Genomic DNA, 15775 nt, shown 5'->3' with positions numbered 1-15775 from the left:
GCTCAGGACATGGACTGGTTATTACTAACACCATGTTCCAACATAAAAATGTGCACAAATTCACATGGAGAGAAGACGCTAGGAATAAGAAAAGTCTCATTGACTATGTTATTGTTGTTATTGTTGATAGTGATGTTTTCTCCCTGGTGCAGGACACCAGAGTGTACAGAGGATTTGAAATTGGAAGTGATCACTATTTAGTCTTGAGCAGGATAAAATTAAATTTCATATTGAAAAGAATGACTTGTAAGAAAGTTTTAAAGTGAATAAAAGTTGAGCAGCTCTTAGATGTGAACTGTTGACTAAAATACACAAAGATTATTGAAGAAAAAATGAAAGAGTTTGAGAACAGGAATCAAACTTTGGAGAATCAGTGGCAAACTCTGAAGAAAACATTGATTGATTCTGCCAGAGAGGCATGTGGTGAGGTTGTCTGCAAGGATAAAAAAATTCCCTGGTTTAACTCCCTGGTGGACAGGAAGTTAAAGAGGCAGTGAAGGAAAAGAAGAAAGCATATCAATAGTTCCTGTCAAATAAGTCAGCTTGTGCTCTTAGAGAATATAGAGACAAATGCAAGAATGCTAAACACTGTGTAAAACTAGCTGAACAAAAGTCATGGGAGGACTTGGGCAAGAATATAGAAAATAAATATCAAGAAGGTGGCAAAATATTCTGGAGGTTGTTGAAGAAGCTTAGGAATGGAGGAAAGAGTGCTGTAAAAGGAATTAGAGATGATAAAGGTGACATGAAAACTGGAGAGAAAGATATCCTTGAAGTATGGAGTAATTACTTTGAAAAACTGCTAAATGAAACAAGCAGTGATGACAGCACAGTGGTAAAAAAACGCTGACCAGGCATGCAGGCAGGAATACATATCCATACTTGAAGTAGAAAAAGGCATCAAAGGCTTGAAATGTGGAAAGTCAGCAGGAGTAGATGATATTCGAGCAGAAATGCTGAAGTATGGTGGTATAAGAGTCTTACAGTGGCTGCACTGCATAGTTCAGAAAGCCTGGACAGAGGGACGAATTCCCGATGATTGGAGTAGAGCTCTCATAGTACCCATATATAAAAAGGGAAATAAAACTGAATGTGAGAATTACAGAGGTATTTCCCTACTGAGTGTTCCTGGCAAGATCTATGCAAGTATACTTGAGAAACGGTTGAGAAGAATTGTGGAAGAAAAGCTTGAAGAACAAGCTGGATTCAGGCTAAACGGAGGCTGTCAGGATCAGATCTTCATGTTACGACAAATAGTCAAGAAAGCATGGGAATATAACAAAGATATGTATTTAAGTTTTGTTGATTTGGAAAAGGCATATGGTAAGGTGCCAAGAGAGAAGCTATTCAATACGCTGCAGTTATATGGTGTCAGTGGGGCATTATATCAAGCAATACTTAGTCTTTATTTGAGTTGTAAGTCAGCAGTTAGAATTGAAGGAAGTACAGGAAGATGGTTTAATGTTAAATGTGGTGTGAGACAAGGATTTACATTATCCCCTCTGTTATTCATTATCTATATGGATCACATTATGAAGGAAAGTGATATTAAACATGATATCAAAATTGGAGATGTTAATATCAGCTCTTTGCTTTATGCGGATGATGTTATACTTCTAAATAAATCCACAACAAGTCTGCAAGATTCTCTGACTGAATTGAATAGCTGTTGTAATAGATATGGTATGAAGGTCAGCATTAAAATCACAAAGACAATGAAAATAGGCAGAATCATTGAAAATGTCAACTGTGTTGTGAATGGAGAACCTATGGAACAAGTAAAACATTTCAGCTACTTAGGCACGGTTTTTACTGAAGATGGTAAATTAAATATAGAAATAGACATCAGAATCAGCAAGGCTGGTATGGTGGGAAGTCATTTGAATAAATTCATATGGAATAAGAGAGAAATTAGTCGAAACACTAAATTAACTGTATACAAGAGAGTGTTCAAACCAGTTTTAACTTATGGATCTGAGAGCTGGGTCAGAAGTAAAACACTTGACCAAAGACCAGAGACCGCAGATATGAGAGTCCTGAGAAAGATTATAGGCGTGAACTGATGGCATCACTGGCAATATCATATCAAAAACGAGGATATTAGGAAAGAACTTGACATTGTCTGCATCCAGGAATGTGTTAGCAGAGCTAATCTCAGTTGGTATGGTCACCTAAACAGAATGGGCGAGGAAAGATTAGCAAAACAAGTGTTCTCTGCCAGGTTGGCAGGAAAACGACCCAGAGGAAGACCAAGATATAGGTGGATTGATACGGTACAAAGTGCCTTAGACGATAGAAATATAAGATCTGATAATGTTGGAGTCTTGACAAGTAACAGACTGATTTGGAAGAAAATTGTAGATAGGAAGTGAGTAATGATATAATTTTTTTCATGTAGTACTATCATATCCTGTACACCCCGTGTGGGTACATGGCATGAATTTGATGATGATGATGATTGCTTAGATATGATTGTAAGTTTCTTTTTTCAATTAGTAGTTTGAGGCTGAATATAGTAGCTATGCAGGATCTTATTTTTCTAAAATCATTCTGTTCTTCATTTATTTCATTTATTTTAGGGTTGAATCTTCAGTAATGTGGCACATATTTTATAACCTGCATTTAATTAACTTATTCCTCTGTAGTTGTCACGGTTATTTTTACTTCCTCTTTCAAAGATGGGAATGACATTTGCTGGTTCCAGCCACTGAATATTCTTCCACTGTTATATATTTTGTTTATTAAAGTAAGAAATTGTTGGCAAAATCTATTTCCTGCATATTTTATCTTCTGATGATTTCCATTTCTTTTAATTCTTCATTTAATTCTTGTGATGTAATGTTATCTGGGAGACTGTTATCAGTTACATTTTCTAAAAAATCTTTTAAATAGTAATTCTGATTGTTCATTTTTCATTTAGTTATTCGTATATGACATCACAGGATGCCAGATGGTCACTCCCATACCTCCTAGGATTTTGAGAGTGAAGCCTTCTGCTTGAAAAAGTGGTATTGCTGCACATGCCATTTTCATGCAGAGTTAGTAGGACAATCACAAACATCCATACCCATAGTGGGATTTGAACCTGCAACCTTAGTGGCTACACTCACTATTCGGAGGCTGGAGACTTTATTTCCTGTTTATAATAATTTTCTCTCCAATATCTATTGTTTTTCTCTGTTTGGTTTCCATTGTTTTTCTGTAAGAACTTTATTGCTTTATAGGTTTTGGGTTGCAGTTTTTGTATTTCTTTATATAATTTACTAATAGAATTATCCCAACTGTCCTAATTATCTCTTTTTGCTATTGCTCTTTTCTTCATATATTCTATTTCATCTTCCAGTTTTCTTGAGGTAAGCATATATAATATATGCAGTTTTTTATCTTCAGTTATATTGATTTCACCATTGCGTATTCAGAGTCCTTGTTTTCTTTTCCATTCCCCTCTTCCAGATTTTTTACAGCTGCTGCTAAATCAGTATCAGATTTTTCCATTTTTCTTCTATCTCTTCTTTCCATTCTATTTCTTTTAAGTATTTGTTTTCTTGATATGCATTATATTTTTCTGTTTCTAATAATAGATTTATTTTATATGTTCATTGTCATTTGAGTTCCTTTTCTTTACCCAACTTGGTGGTATCATTATATTTCTGATGATGACTTGAGTTAATATTTGAACCTCTGTAAACTTGTACCATTTATTAATTTTGCTAATTTATATAGGCTATCAAGTAGTTAGCGATGATCAAAAATCATTAACTACGTAAATTTATGAGCATCTTTGTCTAAAAAAACTATTCATTATTCTTATGTATGAAATATTTCTTATGTATTCTTATGTAAGATGCAAATTCTTGTTTCTTTTGTTCCAATAGTTGTAACTCTGTGTATTTTTCTTTCTAGTGTTTCTTTATCCATATCATTAATCCTGATCTAGCTCTCTTCTCTTCTCTTCCAACACTGCAATATATCTGTATATAATGTTCTGATTTTTTTTTATTCCTCTTAATTTCTTTTTTGTTTCATTGATTATTGCTAAATCAACTTTTGCTTTCTGTTCTGCATCTTGCTCTTCTTTGTTTGTTATACTCTGAATGTTTCAGGTTGCAACCCTGATTTTTCCATTTATCTTTTTAAAAACCATTAGCCAGTCCTTGGTTTTTAAAGGGCTACCTGATGAAATTTCTATTGAGACTTTTAATAATATGATTTCCCTCAAGTTGGTTACCTGCCAAAATGAGGTACGTCTGATGATGGTGGGGGGTATTGACACCTTGGTCCGCATTCTGGCACTAGGAAAGGCATTTCCTCCAATCCAGATGTTATGGTGATAATGCCAATAATCAGTCTTCAGAGCCCCATTTGTTTACTTCAAGTTGCACCACATGGAGGTGTGGGGGAGGTGACATTTGCTCGAGAGAGGCTATATGTTGTGCATTACCAACCAATTTGCAGTCCTTAACACAGGTAACCCTCATATAACGCGGATGTTAGGTTCCATAGAAATGCCGCATTATATAAATCGCATTATGCAAGACTCAGATGACAGAAAAAGTAGCGTTACTTTTTGAAATCGTTTTTTTTTAAAGATTATATAAATAATGACATGTCCAATAAAAAAATATTTTTATTTAATTCAGGTAATTCATGTAAGTTAAGAAAATATATAAACTATGAAACAAATACATAGTATAAAATTATAAAAAATTATAAATTGTATGTAAACTTCATTGCATGTAATGCATAAATGTTTTAGGCAAAATAAAATAAAGTGCATATTTTAATTGTCATCACTTGTTCAAAACTAACATTTCGTAGATGTTTATTTATGAGTGGTCGGACGTCGTCATCACTTGAAATCTCTTGGACATCATTTGTATAATTCTCATTGCATACTTAAGCTGATTTAGTTATGAAGAAGTCAGTAATAAGACCTTGCTTACCACTATGCTGCAGTTTTTTATTAAGTTCATAATATGTAGCTAAACAAATATCTAATTGTTTCGTGAATTTTCCAGAGCCCTCCATTGAGTGATCATTATCCATAAAATAACTTACTTGCCAAGTTCAATCCTTCTGCTAATTTCTTTAAACTGAATTCTTTAATGGATTCATCGCAATCAGAATCTTCAGGAGAACTTTCCCCTCCATTTGGTTCGACGTCATCTATTAATTGTACCAGTTCCTCCTCATTTAAATCTATTTCCCCATCAATTAATTCAATAATTTCGTTTTCAACTATATCGCAAAATCACTCAAAGGGGCCATTACTATAAAAATAAAATTTTTACATAAAATAAAGCATTACATATTGTATGTAACTCACCAAAAAATAAAGTGCTCAGCTTGAGTTTAACACACTTATGATTTTTAATGCGCTTTCCTGGCAGAAAACGAAGACAATTTTCAACAATAAAGACTTTATACGATAAGCAAAAGATAAATGGTTACTACAGTTTGTAGACCATCTTATATCAAAACCGTGTTGTATAAGTACCGCATTCAACATAGGATACTAGTAGACTGTGTTATATCGAAACCGTGCTGTATAAGTACCGCGTTATACAAGGGTTAACTGTATATAATTATAAATATAATAAATGAATAGTTATTTGAATTTCCAATTTTATATAATTACATTTATGCATTGTATTTTAAAATTACGTGCCATTGATTTGTTCAGTGTTTTTAACTTATAAAAATGATTTAATTATTGATTATAGCAGTTTACGTTATATTCATTTTCAGATTGTTTATGAATTTTTTCTTCGATTCTTGGAGTCTCCAGATTTTCTTCCTAATGCTGCAAAACGATTTATTGATCAAAAATTTGTATTACAGGTAAAATTCCCTATTTTTATAATTAAAAATCTGAAATTTCTATCCTTTTATTGCTAATTTTTTTATCTTTAATTCTAGAGTTTTATATCAATTATGTTGTTATTTGAAGGTACAGTTGACTCTCACTAGAGCAAATAACTATTATAGCATGTTTGCTCACCCACTCACTAACAAACTGTTTACAATGAATTATTCTTGAGAAAAAAATTAAGTTCATGTGTCACAAACTTGTATTTTAGCATGTGTTAAAAGTTTCCATGAAATTACTTCACAGTGCTGTTCTCAAGGAATTCACTATATTCTATAACAAACAGTTTCCCTAATTCCTACAATTTTGCTATTGTGAGCCAACCAATGTATGTTGAACATGAGGTTTTCATCAAACCTACAACTCATTCTAATATATTTGCATGTTTAGGGATTTCTTGGTGCAGTCAGAATTTATAGAACATGTTTCATTTTATATATAATTATATATAATGGATTTATTTTTCCACAGTTCAATCTTGGAAACAAGTCAGGCAGTCTTTACATTCAGACATAAGCAAGGTTATACAAAAAAGAGTGCTTTTAGTGGTTTTTCCAAACCTTGGTTCAGTAAATAGTTTCTTCCATTCATAATCAGATGGTATTTTATCTTTAGACGAAAAATGTTTTTTTTTTTTTTTTTTTTTTTTTATTGAGAATCACGAGAAGAATTTTGACAAACAAAATTTGAACAGAGCAAAGAAGAAAATAAGTAGATATTTCGACTGATGATAAGTAGGATTTTGATGCCTTTGTCCATTCAGCCATTAGCTTGAGCAGATAGCATCTCCACTCTAACAGGCTGTGGGTTTGAGTCTCGCTGTGAACGTGGATGTTTGTGTATGTTTTTAGATGATATATGAATTTTATTGCCATTGTTGTTGTTGTGTGCCACCCAGTCATTTTCGACTCTTGGTGATCCTGTGAACAAATTCTCCATCCCACTTGGCCTCTTGTCCTTTCTTTCAGTAACTGTAAGTTCAAGTTGGTTAGAGCCTTCATAGCTCAGTTGGTATAAATGAAGCCCTTTGGTTAGAAAGACTTCGGTTTTCGATTCCTGTCCATGACGTGAAGAACCCTTATCTGGTCTCTTTTGACTAAAGGTAAGTTAGCCGATCTCATATGGAGGTAGAGGGTTTTTTCACCTGGAAACGTGGGTTTTTCTTCCCTCAGAACAGACAAACCAGCGCTGTGAAAACACACAGATCTACAATCATATAATACATTCGTAATCCCTCATTAGGAGGGCTAAACCGTCGAATGCGATGGGAGAGGAAAGGGGGAAAATCCCATATGAAATAAATAAGTTCAAGTTGCTACGTTCTTTAATATTGTCCATCCAACTCTTTTGTGGTCTTCTTCGTCTCATTTCCTCAATGTTCTCCAACACAACTGCCATTTCCAATGATTCATGAGTTCGCATATTATGACCGAAGTACATCAACTTCTGTTGAGCAGTCATTGTCTCCAAGGAGCATTCTGTCTTTATATTCTCTTATAACCTTATTGGTCTTTCTTATGAATGACTTTATTGGTCATTTTTGCCATCCATGGGATTCTTAATGGTTTCCTCCATATCCATAATTTAAATGAATCAGTTTGCTTTCTGTCTTTCTTCTTAATAATCCAGCTTCCACATCCATACGTCGCTACTGGAAATACTGTAATATTTTTGTGTGTGTCTCTCTCTATTTCAATTGTGCGGTTTTTATATATACTTATCGTGGTGTTCTATGTTGCTCTCCTTTTCTATCTTTATCCTCTTTTAACCCTATTCTTTTTATCTCTTTATTAGCTCTAATTATCTCCTATTACCTATTCCTTCTATGTACTTATGTTTAATTCGTTCATATTCTATATCTACATACTTCCTTATGATCTCATTTTACTCTACCTTCCATATATATTGTTCTTATACCTGAGAACACTAGATATTTATTTTTGTTAACGACTGCACAATTAGTGGTCTCTTCGAGGTATAAGAGATAGTAATACTTCCAGAAGGTCTCTATCTAAAATAAACCTTCTCTCAATGATTATTATACAGTCGTGGTTTCATGCACTTTTTATCATAGCTATCATTTTTTTTTTCCTTCCCGCTTACAGGATCCTTTTTACTTTGGAAACAGTGCATTGCATATTAAAAATCAGACGGCGCTCCTTGAATATATATATAACAAACATGTTTATTTATACTAAGTTTAATTTTAAAACTTATACAATAGGGAATTGCTTCTTCTAACTTCAGTTTAAACTATGCTCTATATAACAAACCTTCTAGAGTAAATTCCAACAATTATGCAATAGATTTACAAAAATCAATGTAACAAAATTTATTTTAAGTTAACTATTATAGAACAAAACTTCCTTGACAAATTTCTGCAAATATTGTAATGAAAGTTTAAAATTCACTGTAATCAAAATAAATACATCATAAAATTCCTGCCATGTACCCTTAAGGTGTGTACAGGATATGATAGTACTACATGAAAATTTACATCATTACTAACTTCCTATCTACAATTTTCCGCCAGATCAGTCTGGTACCTGTCAAGACTCCAACATTATCAGATTTTATATTTCTATCTTCTAAGGCACGTTTTACCATATCAATCCACTTATATCTTAGTCTTCCTCTGGGTCTTTTTCCTGCCAACTTCGCAGAGAATTGTTTTGCTGATCTTTCCTCGCCCATTCTGTTTAAGTGACCATACCACCTGAGATTAGTAATATGAGAAGTAATATCCTCATTATTAATATGGTATTGCCATTCATGATATCTGTTCATGCCTCTAATCCTTCTCAGGACTCTCATATCTGCGGTGTCTAGTTTTTGGTCAGGTGTTTTACTTCTGACCCAGCTCTCAGATCCATAAGTTAAAACTGGTTTGAACACTGTCTAAATTCTTTCTTATTCCGTATGAATTTATTCAGTTGACTTCCTGCCATACCAGCTTTGTTGATTCTGTTGTCTATTTCCATATTTAATTTACCATCTTCACTAAAAATCGTGCCTAAGTAACTGAAATGTTTTACTTGTTCCACAGGTTCTCTGTTCACAACACAGTTGACATTTTCAACGATTCTGCCTATTTTCGTTGTCTTTATTTTTTTATTGCTGACCTTCATACCATATCTATTACAACAGTTATTCAATTTAGTCAGGGAATCTTGCAGACATGTAGCAGATTTATTTAGAAGTATAGCATCGTTTGCATAAAGCAAACAGCTGACATTAACATCTCCAATTTTGATATCATGTTTAATACCACTTTTCTTCATAATGTGATCCATGTAGATAATGAATAACAGAGGGGATAATGTACATCCTTGTCTCACACCAGATTTAACATTAAACCATCTTCCTGTACTTCCTTCAATTCTAACTGCTGACTTACAACTCAAATAGAGACTAAGCATATCTTGATATAATGCCCCATTGACATAATATAACTGTAGGGTATTGAATAGACTCTGTCACCTTGTCATATGCTTTTCCAGATTTACAAAACTTAAATACAGATCTTTGTTATATTCCCATGATTTTTCAACTATCTGTCGTAAAGTGAAGATCTGATCCTGACTGCTTCTATTTTTCTTGAGTCCAGCTTGTTCTTCACCAAGCTTTTCTTCCACATTTCTTCTCAACTGTTTCTCAAGTATACTTGCATAAACCTTATCAGGAACACTCAGTAGGGAAATACCTCTGTAATTCTCACATTCAATTTTATTTCCCTTTTTTATATATGTGTTCTATGAGAGCTCTTCTCCAATCTTCTGGAATTCGTTCCTCTGTCCAGGTCTTGTTAACTATGCAGTGCTGCTACTATAAGACTTTTATACCACCATACTTCAGCATTTCTGGTCGAATATCATCTACTCCTACTGCCTTTCAACATTTCAAGCCTTTGATGGCTATTTCAAGTATGATATGTATTCCTGACTGTATGCTTCTTTTTCATTTAGCCTTTTTTCTAAGTAATTACTCCATACTTCAAGGATATTTTTTTTTCTCCAGTTTTCATGTCACCTTTATCATCTCTAACTCCTTTTACAGCCATTTCTAAGCTTCTTCAACAACCTCTATTATATCTTGCCACGTTCTTCAAATTTATTTTCTATGTTTTTGCCAAAGTCCTCCCATGACTTTTGTTTAGCTTGTTTTACACATTTTTAGCTTTCTTACGTTTCTTTCTGTATTCTCTAAGAGCACAAGCTGTCTTATTTTCCAGGAACTTTTGATAGGCTTTCTTCTTTTCCTTCACTGCCTCTATAACTTCCTGGGTCCACCATGGAGTTCTGATTTTTCTTTCCTTACTGACAACTTTACCACATGCTTCTCTGCCTGAATCAAGCTCTTTCATTTTTTCTTCAATGATCTTTGCATATTTTAGTCTACAGTTCACATTTGACAGCTGCTCAACTTTTATTCGCTTTAAAACTTTCTTACATGTTATTCTTTTCAGTATGAAATTCAATTTTATCCTGCTCAAGACTAAATAGTGATAACTTTCAATTTCAAATCCTCTGTACACTCTGGTGTCCTGCACCAGGGAGAAAACATCACTATCAACAATAACATAGTGAACGAGAGTTTTCTTATTCCTTGCCTCTTCTCTCTCTATGTGAATGTGTGCACATTTTTATGTTGGAACATGTTGTTAATAATAACCAGTCCATTTGCCAGGCAGAAATCCAATAGGTATTTGCCATTATTATTAGCTTTGCTATTTTCCCAAAATATTTTTGTATGTCTGACAATCATTTCCTACTCTGCTATGACCAACTTTTCCTTTTTCATTGTGTCAGTTCTTTCTCTAAAGCCTCAAAAAATTCCTCCTCTTCTACGTTAGTAGAACCTTCTGTGGGACCACTGGTGCAAATAAGTCTCATTGTCCAGTACCCCATTCTGATATTTGCCCACATTGCTCTACTTGAAATTGCCTGCCATTCAAGAAGATTAGTCTCATATTTAGTGTTGAATACTATGGCTACTCCTTTTCCTTGATTGTCATTGACTGAATATAACATTTTGTAGAATACTTCCAGCCTAATTATGCTCTAGTCTATACATCTATAAAATCCAACTATTAGCATTCATTAATTAATCTCGGACTATATATATCTGAGTGTTATAAACTTAGCAGGCCATCTAACGTAGTTCTCTTACATCACAAACAATATTATATGTAATTAAATAACTCACATAAGTTCTTTATCCCTTTAGTGCACTTCTTCACAGTTTTGTTCCTGAGTCCTTAGTTTCTTCTCCGTCTCAGGTTTTGGATTTTCCTTAGAGAATCTCGGGGTGCCAGCATCTCATCTAGAATGGTTGGCAGGGTCTAGAACATGATTTCCAGGCGTCTTGATACTTGGGTGAAGGGGTCCAACGATCAGAGGGTATTGCAGATTCCTCTAAGCGGCAAAGCATTCTGGTCTGGAGCAGCTATTCTCCCTGTGGTTAATCGCTTCTGGCGACCATCTGTCGCAACGTTATTTTTTCTGGACTGCTTATGGCGGATCGACTTCCTTCTCCTCTATACCTCCTTCTGATCTCGGAGTGTCCCAGCTGGAAAAATGTTGATCCTCCGCAAGTCGTCCAGAAAAAATGACTTTGTGACAGGCGGTTGCCAGAAGCGAGTAATGACGGAGAGAATAGCTGTGCCGGACTAGAATGCTTTGCAGCTTAGACGAATCTGCAATAGGCTCCGATTGTTGAACCCCTTCGCCCGAGTTTCAAGACAGTGGGAAATCACGTTCCAGACCCTGCCAACCATTCCAGATGAGACGCTGGTATTCTGATATTCTGTAAGGAAAATCCAAAACCTGAGATGGAGAAGAAACTAAGGACTCTAGAATGAAACTGTGGATTTTATAGATGTATAGACTAGAGCTTAATTAGGCTGGAAGTATTCATTTTGATTAGTTTAAAATTCGTTGTGAATTTTAAACTTTCATACTGCAATATTTGCAGTATGAAATTTGTCAGGGAAATTTTGTTACGTTGATTCTTATAAATCTATTGCATAATTGTGGGAATTTGCTATAGAAGGTTTGTCATATAGAGCATAGTTTAGAATGAAGTAGAAGTAGCAATTCCCTATTGTATAAGTTGTACGATTAACAAACATTTATTTAGTATAAATAGACATGTTTGTTATATATTCAAGGAGCGCTGTCTGATCTTTAATATTCAATGCACTGTTTCCAAATAAACTCGATCCTGTAAGCAGGAATCAAAAAAATGATACCTATGATAAAAAGCACATGAAACCACAACTGTATATTAATCATTGAGAGAGAGAGAGAGAGAAGGTTTATGTTAGATAGAGAGACCTACTGGAAGTATTACTATCTCTTATACCTCGAAGAGACCACTGGTGCAGTCGTTAACGAAAATAAATTTCTAGTGTTCTCAGGTATAAGAACAATAAATATGGAAGGTAGAGTAAAATGAGATCATAAGGGAGTATATAGATATAGAATATGAACAAATTAAACATAAGCACATATTTATTTATTCGTATGTAGTTTCTTCCCTTTTTCTCCCCTGTCCCTATTGGAACGAGTTGAGCCCCCTCCTCATGGGGGGGTTAAGTATTTATGGCTGTAGATTCGTGTGTGTTCACGGGGCCGGTTTGCCTGCTTGCGGGATGAAAAACGCCAGATAAACTGGTGGAAAAATCCCTCCTACCCGCGCCCAAGACCGGCTAACTTGGCTATGGCTGAGGAAGATCCTCAAATTCCTCATGTCTATAACCACATAGAAGGAATAGGTATTCAGTAATAGGAGATAATTAGAGCTAAGAAAGAGATAGAAAGAATAGGGTTAAAAGGGGATAAAGATAGAAAAGGAGAGCAACATAGAACATGTAAGAACACCACGATATGTATATGTATAAAACCCCACAGTTGAGATAGAGATAGAGAGACGCACACGAAAATATTACAATGGCTCAGCTGACAGGATAAATCAGCTGAGCCATTGTAAAAGTAAAAGCATAAGCAATGGGAACAAAAAGACCATACGTTTACAATGGCACAGCCAACAACCGATGTTTACAATTGCGCTGTAGTTGACAGGATATATAAACCACAATAATTGAGATAAATAAGAGTCGATTGGAACAGTTTTGGATAAGGATCAAGGTGAGAAAGATATATAATATTCAGAAAATTTAGTTGCAAAGCATGAATGTGGATAACACGAATTCCGAAACAAAACTAATTAACGTCCATCCCAGAGAACAAGCGCCAGACAAACATAAGAGGGGTAAAAAAAAAATCCACATTCTTAGCTAAATTTTTTTTCGTTTAAAGGGTTGGCGTTTGTAAAAATTCGATGCAGTAGGAATTTTTTTTTTTCTTAACTTTGTATTGACTTTTACAGAGGCCACAAACGTATATAGAAGGATATTGTAATTTAACACTGATAGTGGATTTTGTTGTTATGAATTTTGTACATAATGTTTATATTAACTGTAGTTATAATAGTTATAATAATTTTGTGATTTGAAAAACCATGCAAGTAGATATTGAAACGGTAGGAATGTTAAACTATATATTTCAAGGGCAATGCCTTAGAAAGCGGCCCTTCATTTTGAAGTGGTTCCGATTTTAGAGAAATGGCTTAGAAACTTTGAATTTTGTTTGTAAAATGTAAAGTGCCTTCAATTGTTCGAGCTTAACCTGATGCATGTTTCAAGGTCATTGCAACAACAGGTGGTGAACAACTAAGGATCTTCCTCGTGTAGTGAATAAGATTGTTTTTGTGTTTTCCGGGGGAAACAAGTAATCACCAACTCTGAAGGACACAACCCACTTTTGCACAGGAATGTTAGAAGGTTTTCAAACCTTAATCCAGGGACTGCAAGAGGAAGTATAAGAAAGGATCAATAAAAGATCCAGGGGCTTTTTATCAAGGTATCCAGAAGCAGCAGATCCAGTATGTGGTAGTCAGAGGCAGTATTCAGCGATGCAACGGCAGTATGCCGGTCTCCAGAGGCAGAAGTGAGGAAGGAAGCAGGTATGCAGAAACACAGAAGGAAACGCAATCTCCTCTCGTAGTGTCTCTCGAATTCAGCATCACAGTTCCATTGGACGTCCGAAGAGAAGTAGGGAAATGTCTAAGGAGAAGTCGAACCGTAATATGCATCAAGTCCTGGGAATTCTTCACGATGTGATGGCACTAAAGGGAAAAAAAAGCCTGCACGAATGTTAGGGCCCAGGACGAAATGGCAGTAATGGTGAGATATGCTCCAATACCCAAGAATCTTCCACGATGACACAGAGCTAAAGAAAAGGAAGCCCGCATGATTGTTGAGGCCCAAGACGGAGAAGCAATCAATTCCAGTGTAGTGGGCCCCAGGCCCTGAAAATCCTTCAAGATTCGACAGCACTAAAGAACAAAGAAGCCCCGTATGAATGAATGTTGGGGCCCAAGATGGAAAAGAAGTCAGTGGAACCAGATAAGAGATGAAAGAGCCAGTTCAGATATATGTGTCAAGAGAAGAACTGTGAGTACAACCTTTATGTGTATGTTTAACATTTCGGAAGATTGACTGATATTTGGCGGGACAATTTCAAAGTTAATGTGTGGTTATATGTTACGGACTAAGAGGTTAAAGAAGTATTGGTATTAATTTAGATATGGTTAGCTTGTTGCTTGAAGCATATATATATTTGGCGGGACAGTTATAAAGTTAAATTATGATTGTTCATTCCAGACTAAGAGGCTAATGAAAATTGGTGTAATTAGATATGAGAAACTTGTTGTTTGAAGTATATAATATTGTTGCATTTGTTTTTTTTTATGTATGTACAATGTATGAGATATTTTAATTCTTAGCTAAAATTTTGAAGAGCCAATTCATTCATTAAACTGTATTATTGGATCCTCATCATCATCATCATCAAATTCCTGCCATGTACCCTCAAGGGGTGTACAGGATATGACAGTACTACATGAAAAAATTACATCATTACTAACTTCCTATCTACAATTTTCCTCCAAATCAGTCTGTTACTTGTCAAGACTCCAACATTATCAGATCTTATATTTCTATCGTCTAAGGCACTTTGTACCGTATCAATCCACTATATCTTGGTCTTCCTCTGGGTCGTTTTCCTGCCAACCTGGCAGAGAACACTTGTTTTGCTAATCTTTCCTCTCCCAGTCTATTTAAGTGACCATACCATCTGAGATTAGCTCTGCTAACGCATTCCTGGATGCTGACAATGTCAAGTTCTTTCCTAATATCCTCATTTTTAATATGATATTGCCATTGATGCCATCTGTTCACGCCTCTAATCTTTCTCAGGACTCTCATATCTGCGGTCTTTAGCCTTTGGTCAAGTGTTTTACTTCTGACCCAGCTCTCAGATCCATAAGTTAAAATTGGTTTGAACACAGTCTTGTATACAGCTAATTTAGTGTTCCGACTAATTTCTTTCTTATTCCATATGAATTTATTCAGTTGACTTCCCACGATACCAGCTTTGCTGATTCTGTTGTCTATTTCTATATTTAGTTTACCATCTTCAGTAAAAATTGTGCCTAAGTAGCTGAAATGTTTTACTTGTTCCACAGGTTCTCCATTCACAACACAGTTGACATTTTCAATGATTCTGCCTATTTTCATTGTCTTTGTCTTTTTATTGCTGACCTTCATACCATATCTATTACAACAGCTATTCAATTTAGTCAGAGAATCTTGCAGACTTGTAGCAGATTTATTTAGAAGTATAACATCATCCGCATAAAGCAAAGAGCTGACATTAACATCTCCAATTTTGATATCAGGTTTAATACCACATTCCTTCATAATGTGATCCATATAGATAATGAATAACAGAGGGGATAATGTACATCCTTGTCTCACACCAGATTTAACATTAAAACCATCTT

General features: G+C 34.9%; 1 protein-coding gene across 7 annotated transcripts in view; it reads left to right on the top strand.

Annotated features, from left to right (window-relative positions):
- Nucleotides 1-15775, top strand: part of LOC150102659 (serine/threonine-protein phosphatase 2A 56 kDa regulatory subunit gamma isoform-like) — a 315572-nt gene that overhangs the window by 72253 nt on the left and 227544 nt on the right. For all 7 annotated transcript variants that reach the window (XM_090399676.1, XM_090399677.1, XM_090399671.1 and 4 more), the window contains one exon: nucleotides 5749-5841. In XM_090399676.1, the coding sequence (XP_090255802.1) occupies nucleotides 5749-5841 (93 nt within the window). The remainder of the gene's footprint in view (nucleotides 1-5748; nucleotides 5842-15775) is intronic.

This window comes from Typopeltis vanoorti, chromosome 10 (assembly GCF_054136105.1).
Source record: "Typopeltis vanoorti isolate ZY-2024b chromosome 10, IOZ_Tvanoo_1.0, whole genome shotgun sequence".
Classification (NCBI taxonomy): domain Eukaryota; kingdom Metazoa; phylum Arthropoda; class Arachnida; order Uropygi; family Thelyphonidae; genus Typopeltis; species Typopeltis vanoorti.
The sequence above is the reverse complement of the archived record's forward strand: the minus strand, read 5'-3'. Positions and strand labels throughout refer to the sequence as shown.